The following is a 13,593-nucleotide window of genomic DNA, read 5'->3' as shown; positions in this document are numbered from 1 at the left end:
ATGATTTCCTTCCATCTACTAATTTTGGTATTGGATTGTTCTTGTTTTATTAGTTGAGGTATAGCATAAGGTTGTTTATTTGAAATCTTTTTATTCTTTTGATGTAAGCATTTATTGCAATAAACTTCCCTCTGTACTGCTTTTGCAATATCCCACAGGTTTAGTTATGATATGTCTTCATTTTCATTAGTGTCAAAACATTTTTTGATTTCCTGTTTAATTTCTTCTTGGACCAAGGGGCCATTCAGGAGCATGTTGTTTAATTTCCATGTGTTTGTATAGTTTCCAGAGTTTTGTTTGTTATTAATTTCTAGTTTTAATCCATTGTGGTCTGAAAAGATATTTTAAATAATTTCAATTTTTAAAAATTTGTTGAGACTTGATTTGTGATGTAATATGTGGGCTATCCTGGAAAATGTTCCATGCGCTGATTAGAAGAAGGTGTATTCTGTAGTTGTGGGATGAAATCTTCTATAGATATCTGCCAAGTCCAATTGGTCTAAAGTGTGGTTTAAATCCTGTGTTTCTCTGTTGATTTCTTGCCTAGATGATCTGTCCAATGCTGAGAGGTGTGTTCAGGTCCCCCAATATTATCATAGAGCAGATGCTTCTTTTGTCACTCTGGAATGGGCTTTGTGGAGAGAGACATCCTCTTCTTTTCTTTGGTCTCTGCTGGTGACTTTCCTTGTGTCAATGCACTCCAGTGGCTGGCAGACCATCTGTGTGGCGGTTGTGACATCTACCCACTTTTGCAGCAGCCATGGTTATTGTGGTGGCTGTGGTGGGCCACCCACATGGAGGTGATGTTTTTGGTGTACTCCTTGGTGCTGGTGGTGTACCTGGTTGTGGGACAGAGGTCTGGTCCCTGACTCCATGCCTCAGGTCCCTGGGCAGGCCCCAAGACACTGGTGGTGTGCCTGGATGTGGGAGGGGTGCCCCATCCTCGGCTCCATGCCTCTGGATCTGGGGCACCCACTGAGGCACTGGCAGTGTGCCTGGTTGTGGGAGGGTGTCCAGTCCCTGGCTCCATCCTCAGGTCCCCAGGTGGGCCCTGAGGCACTGGTGGTATGCCTAGGTGTGGGAGGGGTGCCCAATCTCCAGCTCCATTCCTCTGGACTCTGGGTGGCCCCTGAGGTGCTGGCAGTGTACCTGGTTGTAGGCGGGGGCTACAGTCCCTGGCTCCATGCCTCAGGTCCCTGGGAAGACCCTGAGGTGCTGGCAGTGTGCCGGGCCCAGAACTAATTTTTTGTCCTTTGCTTATTTCTAAAATGGGGGAACTTCCTGTGAGGACCAGTACTTGAGCTCTGTGGTTTAGGTAAATTGCTACTTTGCTGCTGCTTCCCTAGGGAAGGCTTTTTGTGCAGCTCAAGTTTAAATGGTTGAATTTATAGGTACTTCTGGCTCTCCAGAGACCCAGTGCACCTGGGTTGTGTAGAAACTCTGATCGGGCCTGAGTCTTTTTATCAAACTGCACCCCATGCAATTCTATATCCCTGACCAGTCTCCTCTGAGTGGTCCTATGCTGATTGAGGGGCAGATCAGCTGTCATTGCTGTGACCCAGTGTTCCCCTGGTGGGTCCATATCCCCAACTGCCCGTGCTGCAAACACTTCCCATGGGACAGGCCATGTGCTGGTCCCTTGTGATGACTCACTGGCCTCTGAATGGCTCCCCTTTTACAGCTGTTCTGGCTCCTCACTTCTGCATGGGTCCATGGGAATCCTATTAGTGGTCTTGCTGTCCTGGGGGCCAACAAGGCCTTCTTCTCCCCTGCTGCCTCCAAGCAACTCCATCCAAAGGGCACAGCTGCAGCTTTTGCCAGCTCCTGCTCAGAGTGCTCAGCAGCTCCAGCCTTAAAGCGGCAGTGGCACAAAATGGTCAGAGGGGGTTTTTCTTTCTCTCAATTTGGCTTCTCCTGCCTTCAAGAACTCTGTAGGACTCTCCTCCTCTTCCTCTGAGCTCTAGCAGCCGCAGCTTGGCTGCTTTTGCTTTTTTATAGTTGTGAATTGGTTGATTTGTGGGAGAGAGTGATGCTAGGGACTATCTATTCTGCCATCTTGACTGGAATTTGATGTGTTTTATATTGATCATTGAGTATGGAGTATTAGTATCGGTTCTGTGTAGACTCAGTAGTGTAGTCTCCGTGTGGGTACTTCTGCCATATTCAACATCAGAATTGTGTGTGAGTGCATTCATGGTGTAGGCACTGGGGCACTTAGTGATTTCTTGCTGAGGTTAATTGGGACATTGAGGATGTGGGCTAGCTCTTGAGGTGTTAAGCATAGTGCCTGGATTCCTTGTTTCTCTTTGGCTGGTGTGAGTGACCCTACGTGGACTTGTTGGCTTCTCTTGTGACCTTGATGGATGCAACAGGGTATACTGGATCTCCTCAGCTTGAATGAGTGACCCTGGGCAATGTTTCTCTTTCCTTGTTTCTATAGGCCAAGGCTTCTCCTGGGTCCTTGTTTCCCTTGGCTGGGGGATGGGTTAATGGTGGCTGAGAATTTTCTTCTGTACACTATTTTGTTATCCTAGGTTTCTGTATTCTCCAAGTTCTCTGTGTGTGACTCCCTGGATGAAGGCAGTTGCGCTCACTGCACATGGGGTGAAATTCCCCTTGTGTGTTGTATCACTGGGGTGTGGATCTGTGCTGGCTTACCTCTTTCTTGTGTCTCTGTGACCTTTCTTGTGTCAATGTGTGGTGGCAGTGGAGGGTCCTGCCCTTATCCAGTCTGGTGCAGCAGTGGACGTAGTGGTGTGTGTGGCTGCTGGCAGTGGCTATGGCAGAAAGAGTGTTGCAGGCGATAGCAGCCAGGGTCCTGTACCCAGCTGGGCTGGATACTGCTTCAGCATTGGCAGGGCATCCCACCCACTGCTGGTCTGGCTGATGTGCTGGCATGAGTGGGGATTCCATGCCCAGTTGATCCAGCTGGTGTGATGGCTATGGTGCCAGCAGCCATACTGCACGTGACTATGGTGAGGGTCCCACATGTAGCAGGGTTGGCTGGTGAGGTGGCTTAGATGGAGCTCCCATGAATGGCTGGTCTGGCTGGTGCAGCAGCATGGGCCACTGGCAATAGGCAGTGCACTGCTGGTGGAGGCAGCAGGGGGTTCTACCCTCAGAGGAGGTGGCTACTGCTTCAGTGCTAGCAGGGAGTCCCACCCCCAGCTGGTCTGGCTGGTGTGAGCAGCAGTCACACTGCAAACAACTATGCAAAGGGAACTGCAAGTAGCTGAGCTGGCTGTTAAGGTAGCTTGGGCAGGGGTCCCATGCGTGGCTGGTCTGGGTGGTGTAGTGGTGTAGACAGCCACTAGTGGAGGCCAATGCACTGCAAGTGGCTGCAGCAGAGGTCCCATGTATGGCTGGGCTGACTGGAGCAGCAGTGTGGGCAGGGATCCTGGGCTCAGCTGGCATGGTCAGAACTGTAGTGCTGGTTTGTTTATTTATCTATTTATATTCTTTTTTATAGTAGGGCCTGTTTGGATGGCTACTGGCAACAACAGCAGCTGGAGCTGCACTGTGGGCAAAAGCAGCATGGGGTGGGGTGAAACTCACAGTGGGAAGGTGGGCGATGGTCCTGGGTCCTGACAGTGTCATTGGTGAATGCAGCACTGGTAGCAGTGGGTCTGTTCTGGCCTTCTCTGGGAGAAATGCATGCCAGGTTTCTCTAGTCTGCCATCTTCCCACAATTCCCCTCAAGTTATACCTTTTAATATTGTCTATCTCTTATACAGTTGTTATGTTTGTTATTATCTTATTAGGTTTGTCCTTTATTCTTCATACTAAGAATATAAGTGGTTTATTCACCACCCTTACATTGGAGTATTCTGAGTTAGCCTGTGTACTTGCTTTTCTGGTTAGTTTTATATCTTCAAATGTTTTCTTTTTACACTTTAGTGTCATCTTCTTTCAGACTGAAGAATGCCCTTCAACATTTCTTGTAGGGCAGACCTAATGTTGATGAATTCCCTTAGCTTTTATTTATCTGGGAAAGACTTTAATTTCTCCTTCATATTTGAAGGTTAGTTTTGCCAGATACAGCACTTTGAATATATTATCTCACTCTCTCCTGGCGAGTAGGGCTTCTAATGAGAAATCTGCTGAAAGCCATATTTGGGCTCTATTGAATGTTATGTGTTTCTTTTCCCTTGCTGCTTTTGGTATTCTGTCTTTATCTTTGGTTTTTTATAATTTGATTATGATATGTCTTAGGGTTTTTCTCTTTGAATTGAATTTGATTGGTGACCTCCGAGTTTCCTGTACCTGGATGCTGTTAATCTTTCTCCATACTTGGGAAATGTTCAGCCATTATTTCCTTAAAATATGCTTTCTAGGTATCTTTCTTTTTTGTCTCCTTTGGGTTTGCCAATTATGCAGAGGTTATTTTGCTTAAAGGTGCCCCATAATTGCTGCATTCTTTTTCATTTTTTCTTTTTCTTTTTTTTTTTTTTTTGCTCCTCTGACTGAGTAATTTCATATTTTCTGTCTTTGAGCTCAGCAATTCTTTCCACACCAATTCTTTCCTCTGTTTAATCAAGTCTGCTGTTGGAGCTTTCTATTGAGTTTTTCAGTTCAGATAATATATTCTTTATCTCGAGAATTTCTATTTCTTTAAATTGATTCTATTCCTTTGTCAGGTTTCTTGTCGTGCTTCTGGATTTTTTTCCCCAAATATTTAATTTTCTGTTTCTTGTGACTCTCTAAACGTCTTTCAGAGGATCATTCTGAATTCCCTGTCAGACATTACATAAATCCTTTGTTCTTCTGGGTTTGTTGCTGGAAATTCGTTGGTTTATTTTGTTGGTGTCATACTTCTGTTCATTCTAAATCTTTGTGTCTTCATGTTGATGCCAGCACATTTGAGGAGATGGCTACCTCTTCCAGGTTTTATGGGTGTTCTTTGGTGGTGTTAGATCTTTACTGCTCAATATCAAAACTTTGTGGGTTTTTTCCATTCTGTGGTGGATTAATAGCAACCACTGCCACTTATCCCTTGCACTGGAATTAATAATTTGCTGTCCTGCCATTCATTCCTGGATTGGGAAAAATTTCCTGTGGGTACTAGAATTTGAATGCTGTGCCTAAGCTAAATTGCTGCCTTGCTGTTGTTTCTTTTTGCGTGGACTGTGTTTTAATTGTCAGCCTTTTAGTCACTTCTAGGTCATGTGGGGACTCCACAAAAGCAACTGGCTGTTTAGAAAATATGGCCTGAGCTTGAGCTTTTCCTGCAAACTGTGCCCCCTGTAGTTCTATCTCACTGACCAGTCTCCACTGTGTGGTGCCTGTGCTGATTGGGAGGCAGACCAGCTGCCAATGCATACATGCTGGATCAACCCCCTGCCCCCCAGCACTACAAATGTTTCCCATGGGGCAGGCCCTGCACAAGTTCCCTTAAAAGACTCACAGACCTCTGGGCAAATTGGACACCCACCTCCTACTCTCTCCTCACACCTCTGAGACAGTAGGTCCAGTGGCTCTTTGTGTGTCATCATCCTGGTGACACACCATGGTATGCTGGTTCTGAAGGTGGGAGATGGGGCTCTCCAAAGTGATTCCTCCCTCCTGTGTGGGCACAGGGGTACCTTGTGAGTAGTTACACTGGCCTGGGAAATGGGATGGGGTACTCAGAGGTGATATATGTATATGTGTGTGTGTGTGTGTGTGTGTGTATTGCCAGTGGTCACGGAAGCCTTCTCCCCTGCAGGTTCCCAGTAGCTTCATGAAAAAAGTGCTTCAGTGGCTTTGGCATCTCGAGGTAGCTGCTTCATGCATTGTGCCATGCCGGCCCAGGTAGCGGCTGTGGCTGGAACTGATCAGAGTGATCCCTCCTCCCACTTGCCACAACCTTCCACACCTTTGTGGACTCAGCAGGTCTCTCCTCTTCTTCCTCCAAGTTCCAGTAGTTTCAGGATGGCAGTTTCGTGTGCTCTAATTATTGTAAATTGATCCTCTTATGGTGGGGGGAGCAACACAGAGGATCATCTAGTCTGTCATCTTGGTGACATCACTCTTCTGGCCTGTGTGGTTTCTGATGACAATTCAGCATCAATATTATTGAGGGTCCCTTGTGTGTGATGAGTTGTTCCTCTATGGCTGCTTTCAAGATTCTCTCATTAGCTTTTGTCATTTTGACTATGATGTATCCAGGTTCAGATCTTTTGGGGTTTATCTCCCTTGGAATTCTTTGAGCTTTGTGAATGTGTATATTCATGGCTTTCATCAAATTTGGGAGATTTTTGGCCATTACTTCTTTATGCCCCTTCCCCTGTCGTCTCTGCAGCCAGGACTACTGTTAGGTGTATGTTGTTATGCTTGATGGTGTCCCACAGGTATCTGACGCTCTGTTCACTTTTCTTCATTTTTTTGTCTGATCCTCAGACTCACACGATTGATCTGTCTTCAAGTTCACTGGCTCTTTCTTCTGCCTGCTCAAATCTGCTGTTCAGTCTCTGTAATGAAATTTTCATTTCAGTTATACTTTTAAGTCCCATAATTTTTAATCTGTTCCTTTTTAAAAATTTCTGTCTCCTTGTTGTTATTCTCTACTTGGTGAGACATTCTCCTGATTTCCTTTAGTTCTTTATCCATGGTTTCCTTTTGCTCTTTGAGCATATTTACAACTACTGACAAATTATTTGTCTAGTAAATCCAATGCCTGGGCTTTGTCTGGGACAGTTTCTATTATTTTTTCCTGTCAGTGGGCCATACTTCCTTGTTTTCTTGCATGCCTCATAATTTTTTGTTACAAACTGAACATTTGGAATGTTATGATGTGGTAACTAACTTGGGAAATCAGATGTCCCTCTCTCCAGGGTTTGCTGTTGTCTGTTTAGTGAATGATTGAGTACGTGGTACAGTTAGAATAGTAAACTACTATTTAAAATGATAATTATGAAACCTATGCACCATTTTAAAGACTATGTCAAATGAAGAAGTTCACATGCAAAACTGTAAGATGCATTAATATGAGGACTGGATAAAAACATAAATAAAGAGAAAACAGAAAAGGACTATAATAAACGATTGTCATTGTATTATGATGATGAGATTATAGGTGAGTTTCCACTGTATTTTCCAAATTTCCCTTATTATATTACTTTTTTGATTTAAAAAACTGTACATTTTATTTTACTTTTGTATTACAAAAGTAATACATGCTCATTGTAGAATTTTTTTTTTTAAAGTTTACAAGAGTTCCAAGTGAACAGTAAGATTCTTTCTCCCTGGACTTAATGTCAATCACCAAAGGTAGTTATCCAGTTGTCATTTTCTCATGTAGCCTTGCATTGTTCAAATGCACCATATATAGATTTTTTAAAAGTAATTTGTTATGACATAATTTTAAACTTACCGAAAAGATGGAAGCACAGTACAAAGAACTCCCATGTACCTTCACTGATTTTTCAAGTGTTAACAGTTCGCCACATTTGTGCAGCGTGTGTGTACCACCATTATCATTAGGCTTTTTCTGAACCACGTGAGACCAAGCTGCAGACATTATGCCCCATCACCTCTAAATATTCCAGTGTGCAATTCTCAAAAACAAGGACACTCTTGCACATAACTACCACATTGTCAAGCAAAAGTCCAAGGCCAAGAGTGACTGATGCAGCTTGTAAAGTAATAACACATGTTTTTAAGATTCAGTTTATTACCTACAAAGACAGCAAGAGAAAGAGGAGGCAAAAGTGCTAGCTACCCATGTCTTCGTCCCACACACCAAACAGAGCAGCAATAAAACAAGAAGGGCTGGAGGACTGCTGTACCAGTTGTGGGACACCCCATTGTCAAGGAGCGTCTTCTAGACTGCAGGTAGCAGTTTTATTTTCTGTAGCTATACACTGAGTGAGGCAGGGCGGAAAGCCTCATGCCTCATTAGAATCCAGAAGGAGATGATAAGCTGTCCCACAACAGCTTCCCTGGGGAGATAAGGAGGCTAAGGGAGATGGCCTTGAGGCAGCACCTCACAAGCCTCCCATCCTCTTGTGTTCCGGAAGGATCATAAGACATCCTGCCAAGACTCAGTTAAGTTGCCATTTAAGCTTTGCTTGTATGGATACATTCATGCAAGGTCACCAGGGTCCCATGGCAGACCCATTGCCTACAATTCCACCCCTGGATTTTCAAATATCAAGCTATGAATTATCAGGAGCATAGGCCAACCCATCAAATGTACTCTGATTAATTGTGCTTATAGGGACTTATACCCTATTCTGTTTGTTTTAGGCAACATAGGACAAGAATAACTGTGACTATGATTCTCTAATATTACATCAGGCCCCCTTGGAGGATGCACTTCAGCCAGGCTCCCCAACTAGAGCCAGATCAGTTACATATTTCATTAATTCAGGCACAGTAAGGGATGTTGACAGTTGCACATACCCTGCCTTGATTGGTCAGCTGGAAGTCCAGGGCAATGTGTCATTGTCCATTACCAATTATTCTAGAGAGTATAAACCAGTTTGTGCATGGCAGGCTAATATAGGCCTGATTTTTACGTAAGAAGGTATAGCGACCTCAGCAGCACCACTGTGCTGACCTAGAGCCCAAGTCTAATTCTATTGTTTTTATACAAAAAAAGTCTTGTTAGTTTCCAGGAAGTTTATCTTGTTCTATCATCTTGAGCGGAGGCTGTTAACTCCTTAATTCAGCAGCTGCTGGAACATTTCTGAGAGTCCTTAGATTAAGATTCTTCATTGGCCAGCTGTCAAGTTGAGAGTGGTAGTGGCGGTCTGGGTTAAGTTGTCCAAATGCCCTGCACACAAGAACCGAGAGAGATTAGTGGCTCCTCTCTCCGTCTCTGACCTCCCAGGGCTGCAGTTGTGCTCTCCCCACCAGACTCGTCCCTGGGTGGCTCAGCAACTTCTTCCTTGTACTCTTGAACCTAGAATGTCTCTCACCTCTGATGCATCAGTGGTCATAATTATCCAAGTCCTGCAAGCATAACCAGGTGGCAAAAGGAGCACCAGGCTAGAATCACCCAGCCCCTGCTCCTTTTTGCTGTTCCCAAATTCCAGTAGCTTAGTGTCTGATGGAGTTTGGATGTGTTGTCCCCTCCAGAACTCATGTGGAAATTTGATCCCCAATGTGGCAGTGTCGGAAACTGATTGAGTCATGGGGGCGGATCCGTCATGAATGGATTAATGCTCTCCCTGGGGGAGGGGGGATTAATGAGTGAGTTCTCACTCTAGTAGTTCCCGTGAGAGCTGACTGTTTAAAGGACCCTGGCACCTCCTCTCTCTCTCTCTTGCTTCCTCCTGCCATGTGATCTGCTTGTACCCTCCACTGCCTGCCACTTTCCGCCATGAGTAGACGCAGCCTGAGGCCCATGCCAGATGCAGCTGTCCCAGAATCGTAAGCCAAATAAACCTCTTTTCCTTATAAATTACCCAGTCTCAGGTATTTCTGTTATAGCAACACAAAATGGACTAAAACAGTGTCCAAGGGGTAGGCAGGGAGAAACAAAGGTAGAGTGAGAAGAGTTAACTATGTAGTTTGGCTCTTAAAACCAGTTTAAGTTTCCTCCCCACTCCCCACCTCATAATTAAACATTTCATTTTGATAGAAGGTATCCTTCTGCAAAATTGCCACATGTATAGCCAAAACTGACTGTCATAAGTTTGTGCTGCATTGGAAGGTAAGCCTTGCTCACCCAATTGTCCATTTCAGTTTTTCCTTTGAGTGCATGCCATCTTTCAGTACTGCCTGCTGCCTGGGCAGCACAGATCTGATGAATGTGTGGATTCCATTGACGTTCATCCTGAAGCTCCTTGTCCACAGGCATTCATGTGGCTCGCATAGATCCTGTGCAATCTGCTGCTGTAATGTTTGTCTCACAAAGGCTGAAACTCAAACATCCAGTCATTCTGTCAAGTGCAAGCTACACTGTGGACAACTGCCCATGAGGCAGTAAAAATGTTAACAAGTGTTAACAAGGTGCATTTCGTGGTGGTGGGGGTGTGTGTGTCCAAGCTAAGCATCACATCAACCCTGCCATCAAGCAAAGTTCCCTTTTCCATGTAGTTTTAAGCAGTTTTCTTTGGCACTGCACAGCTGCAGCAGCCCAGTACTGAAAAAGGATAGGCAAGTGAGGTTCAGTCCCAGTGCAGTACACACTTAAGGAAGGCCTTTTGGGCTGTAAATGTGGCAATTACCCAGAAAAGGACCTTCCATTTAAGTAAAATGTCTGTTTATGAGGTCGGGAGAGGGTAAGAGGCCCAGTCTAGTCTGTAAGAGAGCTGATTCATCTTTTAACCAGGCCTGGGCATTTTCAGCAACTTCAGTGTACCAAAGCCTTTAGGGTGAGTAAAGATCACTGTGCTAATGAAGATGCTTATAGAAACAGGAGTGCTTACGCCTGCAGACTTCATGATGAATAGTTTTCCTAAGCACTCCTGTTTCTGCAAACATCTTCATCAGGCTAATGATCCCCCACTTCTCTTGCCCTGGCATCCTATACTGCTTTCTTGATGCCACACAGCTGGGCTTGGGGTGTACTTTTCCCACCATCACTGTTCTAATCATGGCATTCTCCCATTTGGAACATCCCTGACGACCTGATGAAGTATTAAACTTCTCAACACATCTGGTCCCACAGTACATTGACCAGTATCAGCCATAAGTATGAGGGTATGCAGAGTGCCGATCACATAAAACCTAACACAGATTAGCTTCAAGGACCTCAATTGTGTGATCAGAGTCAGCCGATTGCACCAGAATAGTAACATTGTAACCTGAAAAAGTCTTAACAGCAGTGAGGCACCACCAATGGCCCAAAACAGGGTCAAAAGTCTCATATAACCTCTTTCCCCTAAAACAAAAGGGCCAATTTTGGACAAGATTTACAGGTATGTTTTTTTTTTGGGGGGGGGGGGAGTTGTTTGTTTGGTTTGCTTTTTAAAATCAGGAACATAGAGTTCTTTATCTTGTGAAAGAGCCATTTTTGTTTGACTGACAGAGAGACAAAGCGTTTAGAATTGACTCACGTTGTTTCAGATGTTCCTTGATAAGCAGGCACCTCAATTTTGTTGGGTCTCATCAGTCACTAGCTGGTGGGCAGCCACAGCCATTGAGCCTGAGACTTTTAACTTGCCATCAAGCAAGACAATATTTATACAGTGGAAGTTTGGGACTTCAGAGACAATCGCTAACACTTTCTAAGTATACGCACATATCGTTTAAACATGTACCAGATTTCTACACCAATTCACATTTTGACAATTCTCATTCATACAGTTGATCAGCCCAAACCTCACTCACAACGTTAATTTAAACGTTTAATCTTTTTCTAATCTTCATTGCAAGTTTTATCCAAATTGTATAAGGAGTTTTTTTCTTTTTTAAACACAGAAATAAACACTACAACAGCAGCTGACAGCAGACCAGGAGCCCATCTTATCTCCTCGGCCGGGAGCTTACAGGGTCCAGGGCAGAGTGGAAAAGGCCAGCCTGCAGGCTCAGCTAGAGCTGCAGACAAGTTTCTTTTTCTGCCTTTTTAAAAAACAGCTTTATTGAGACAAAATTTACATATGATTCACCCATTTAAAGTGAACAATTCAATGGTTTTTAGTCACAGAGTTGTGCAACCATCACCATAGTCAACTTTAGAATATTTTCATCACCTCAAGAAGAAAGCCTGTGTATTTTAGCCATCATCGCTCTATAGGCCCAACCTCCTGCCCCTGGCAACCACTAATCCACCTTCTCTGAAGATAACCCTGTTCTGGACATTTCATATAGATTCATACAGTAAGTGGGCATTTGTGTCTGGCTCTCACTTAGCATAATGTCTGTAAGGGTTGTTCATGTTGTGTTATGGAAATGGACTGGAGCAAGAAGCGGTCCACACTTGGAGGGTTGGAGAGTCAGGCATTTCATTAGACTGGTGGGCCCAGACAAGCTAATGCTTGGCAATCTGGACCCTGAGCTCAGGTCCTACAAAGCTTTTATAGGTGACACATTTACAAGGCTAGCATAGCAGTAAGTTTCATTTCTCACTATTTGTACAGCAAGGACCTTACTCTTTCCCTTATGAACACAGAACCAGACCCAGGGTGGCAGAGTTACAGCTATAGTCAACCAGGAGTCTATACGGAAATTGGTCCAGGTGCCCTGGTTCCCCTGTAATGACCTCATAAATTGTAGAACCGTTGGGGTCATTTTGACTCCATACTCCCCAGAGTAGCCCTTTTGAAAGTATTTTAACATGCATTTAAGGACAGTAGGTTTTGAAGCACTTGTCCCCGTACTTAACTTTAGTTTCCCATTCTTACCTCAGGCGTTTATGCCCCAAAAGGCATTGGTGCAAGGATTGGAAGACTCATTTGGATTACCAGTACTCAACTAAATTCCTAAGTAAGCAAACAAACAAAGAGAAAAGAGGAGCAGTGGGGTCCAGCTCAGCCTGGTCCCCATTGGCGGGGCCAACCCATTCCGCTGACACAGGAACTGATAAAAGCAGTTCTCCCCACTGCAGTCGGCACAAAGAAGAAAAGTACCAATTAGATTTAAATGAGAGGAACCAAGCATAGCCAGGAGCCCTCCAGGGTGCACCTACACAGTAGATACAACCCAACCAGACAGCAGAAGAGGGCTCGGACATTCAGAGAAAGGTAAAGAGGATTTTAACGGCTTCAGACCTCCAGTCTCTTTGGAGGTGTGGGAATGAACTCCCACCACTCTCATGCATCCCCCATCAGGGGCAGCCTGCTCAGGCAAGGTCTTCATGGTGCGGGACTGGTCTTCCCACCTGTGCTAGTCACCCATCAGGGCAAGCTGCTGCCGGCCAGAGGGAGCAGCTTCTCACAGGTGGAGAGGAGTTTAAGTTGTAGTTGTCTGGCAGTCATTTTAGAGAGGAAGAACAGGGGAAGAAAGGAGAGTAAAAGAGATTAAAGCATCGCCTCATCAGAATTTAGGCTGTGGACTCCAGGGGAGACTCAGCAGCAGCACAGACGTGGGAGCAAAACAGTCCCAGTGGCCACTTGCCTCCCACAGCTGGAGTCTTCTCTTGTGCCCAAAGCTTTCTAATTCTTGCCAGTAATTAAATTAGGCTCTCGGATTCCAAAGTCACAGTAATGAACAATGTACCCAGCAGTAAAGCAAGCAACGCTTTATTAAAAGAGGAGATAGACTAAGGCAAAAAGGGGGCGGGTTCTCTCCTAAGTGGCTCAGTGGGGCTTCACCCAGGGATGTATGGAACTCATGCATGGGGAGGGGACCTCTATAGCAGAATGGGCAATGGGTCTCCTGGAGCAAACATTGTGAAAGGACGTGTCACTCCTCGGGAGTCAAGTAAACATCACCTAGGTCCTTAGAGAAGTGTTCGCCTCTCTTTTGCCAGTGGAAATGTAGACCCCTAGAGTTCAGACAGAGGTATGGAGGACACACAGATTTGTCTGTCAACTGCACATACGCAAACAAAGACAGACAAGCCTGTAAATGAATTTTAGAAGGAACAGCTACAGAAGATAAAAATCAGAAAAAAATAGAATAGCAGAAGCCAAGAGAGGTGGATTTCAAAGGACTGACCAATTGTGTCAAGACTGAGAGGTTCATTAAGGACAGAAAAAGCATCTATTGACTTTCATTATGTGG

The 13,593-nt window shown here is 44.8% G+C and overlaps 1 protein-coding gene across 1 annotated transcript in view; it reads right to left on the bottom strand.

The window, feature by feature from the left end:
• Positions 1–8,392: 8,392 nt before the first annotated feature.
• The window catches only part of BRCC3 (BRCA1/BRCA2-containing complex subunit 3), a 90,996-nt gene continuing 85,795 nt past the window's right edge, over positions 8,393–13,593 (bottom strand). Inside the window, exon 11 of the mRNA XM_063083217.1 lies at positions 8,393–8,755. Within this exon, the coding sequence (XP_062939287.1) occupies positions 8,694–8,755 (62 nt within the window). The 3' untranslated portion in view covers positions 8,393–8,693. The remainder of the gene's footprint in view (positions 8,756–13,593) is intronic.

This window comes from Cynocephalus volans, chromosome X (genome assembly GCF_027409185.1).
Source record: "Cynocephalus volans isolate mCynVol1 chromosome X, mCynVol1.pri, whole genome shotgun sequence".
In the NCBI taxonomy this organism is placed as follows: domain Eukaryota; kingdom Metazoa; phylum Chordata; class Mammalia; order Dermoptera; family Cynocephalidae; genus Cynocephalus; species Cynocephalus volans.
This window is presented reverse-complemented; position numbering and strand designations above follow the sequence as displayed.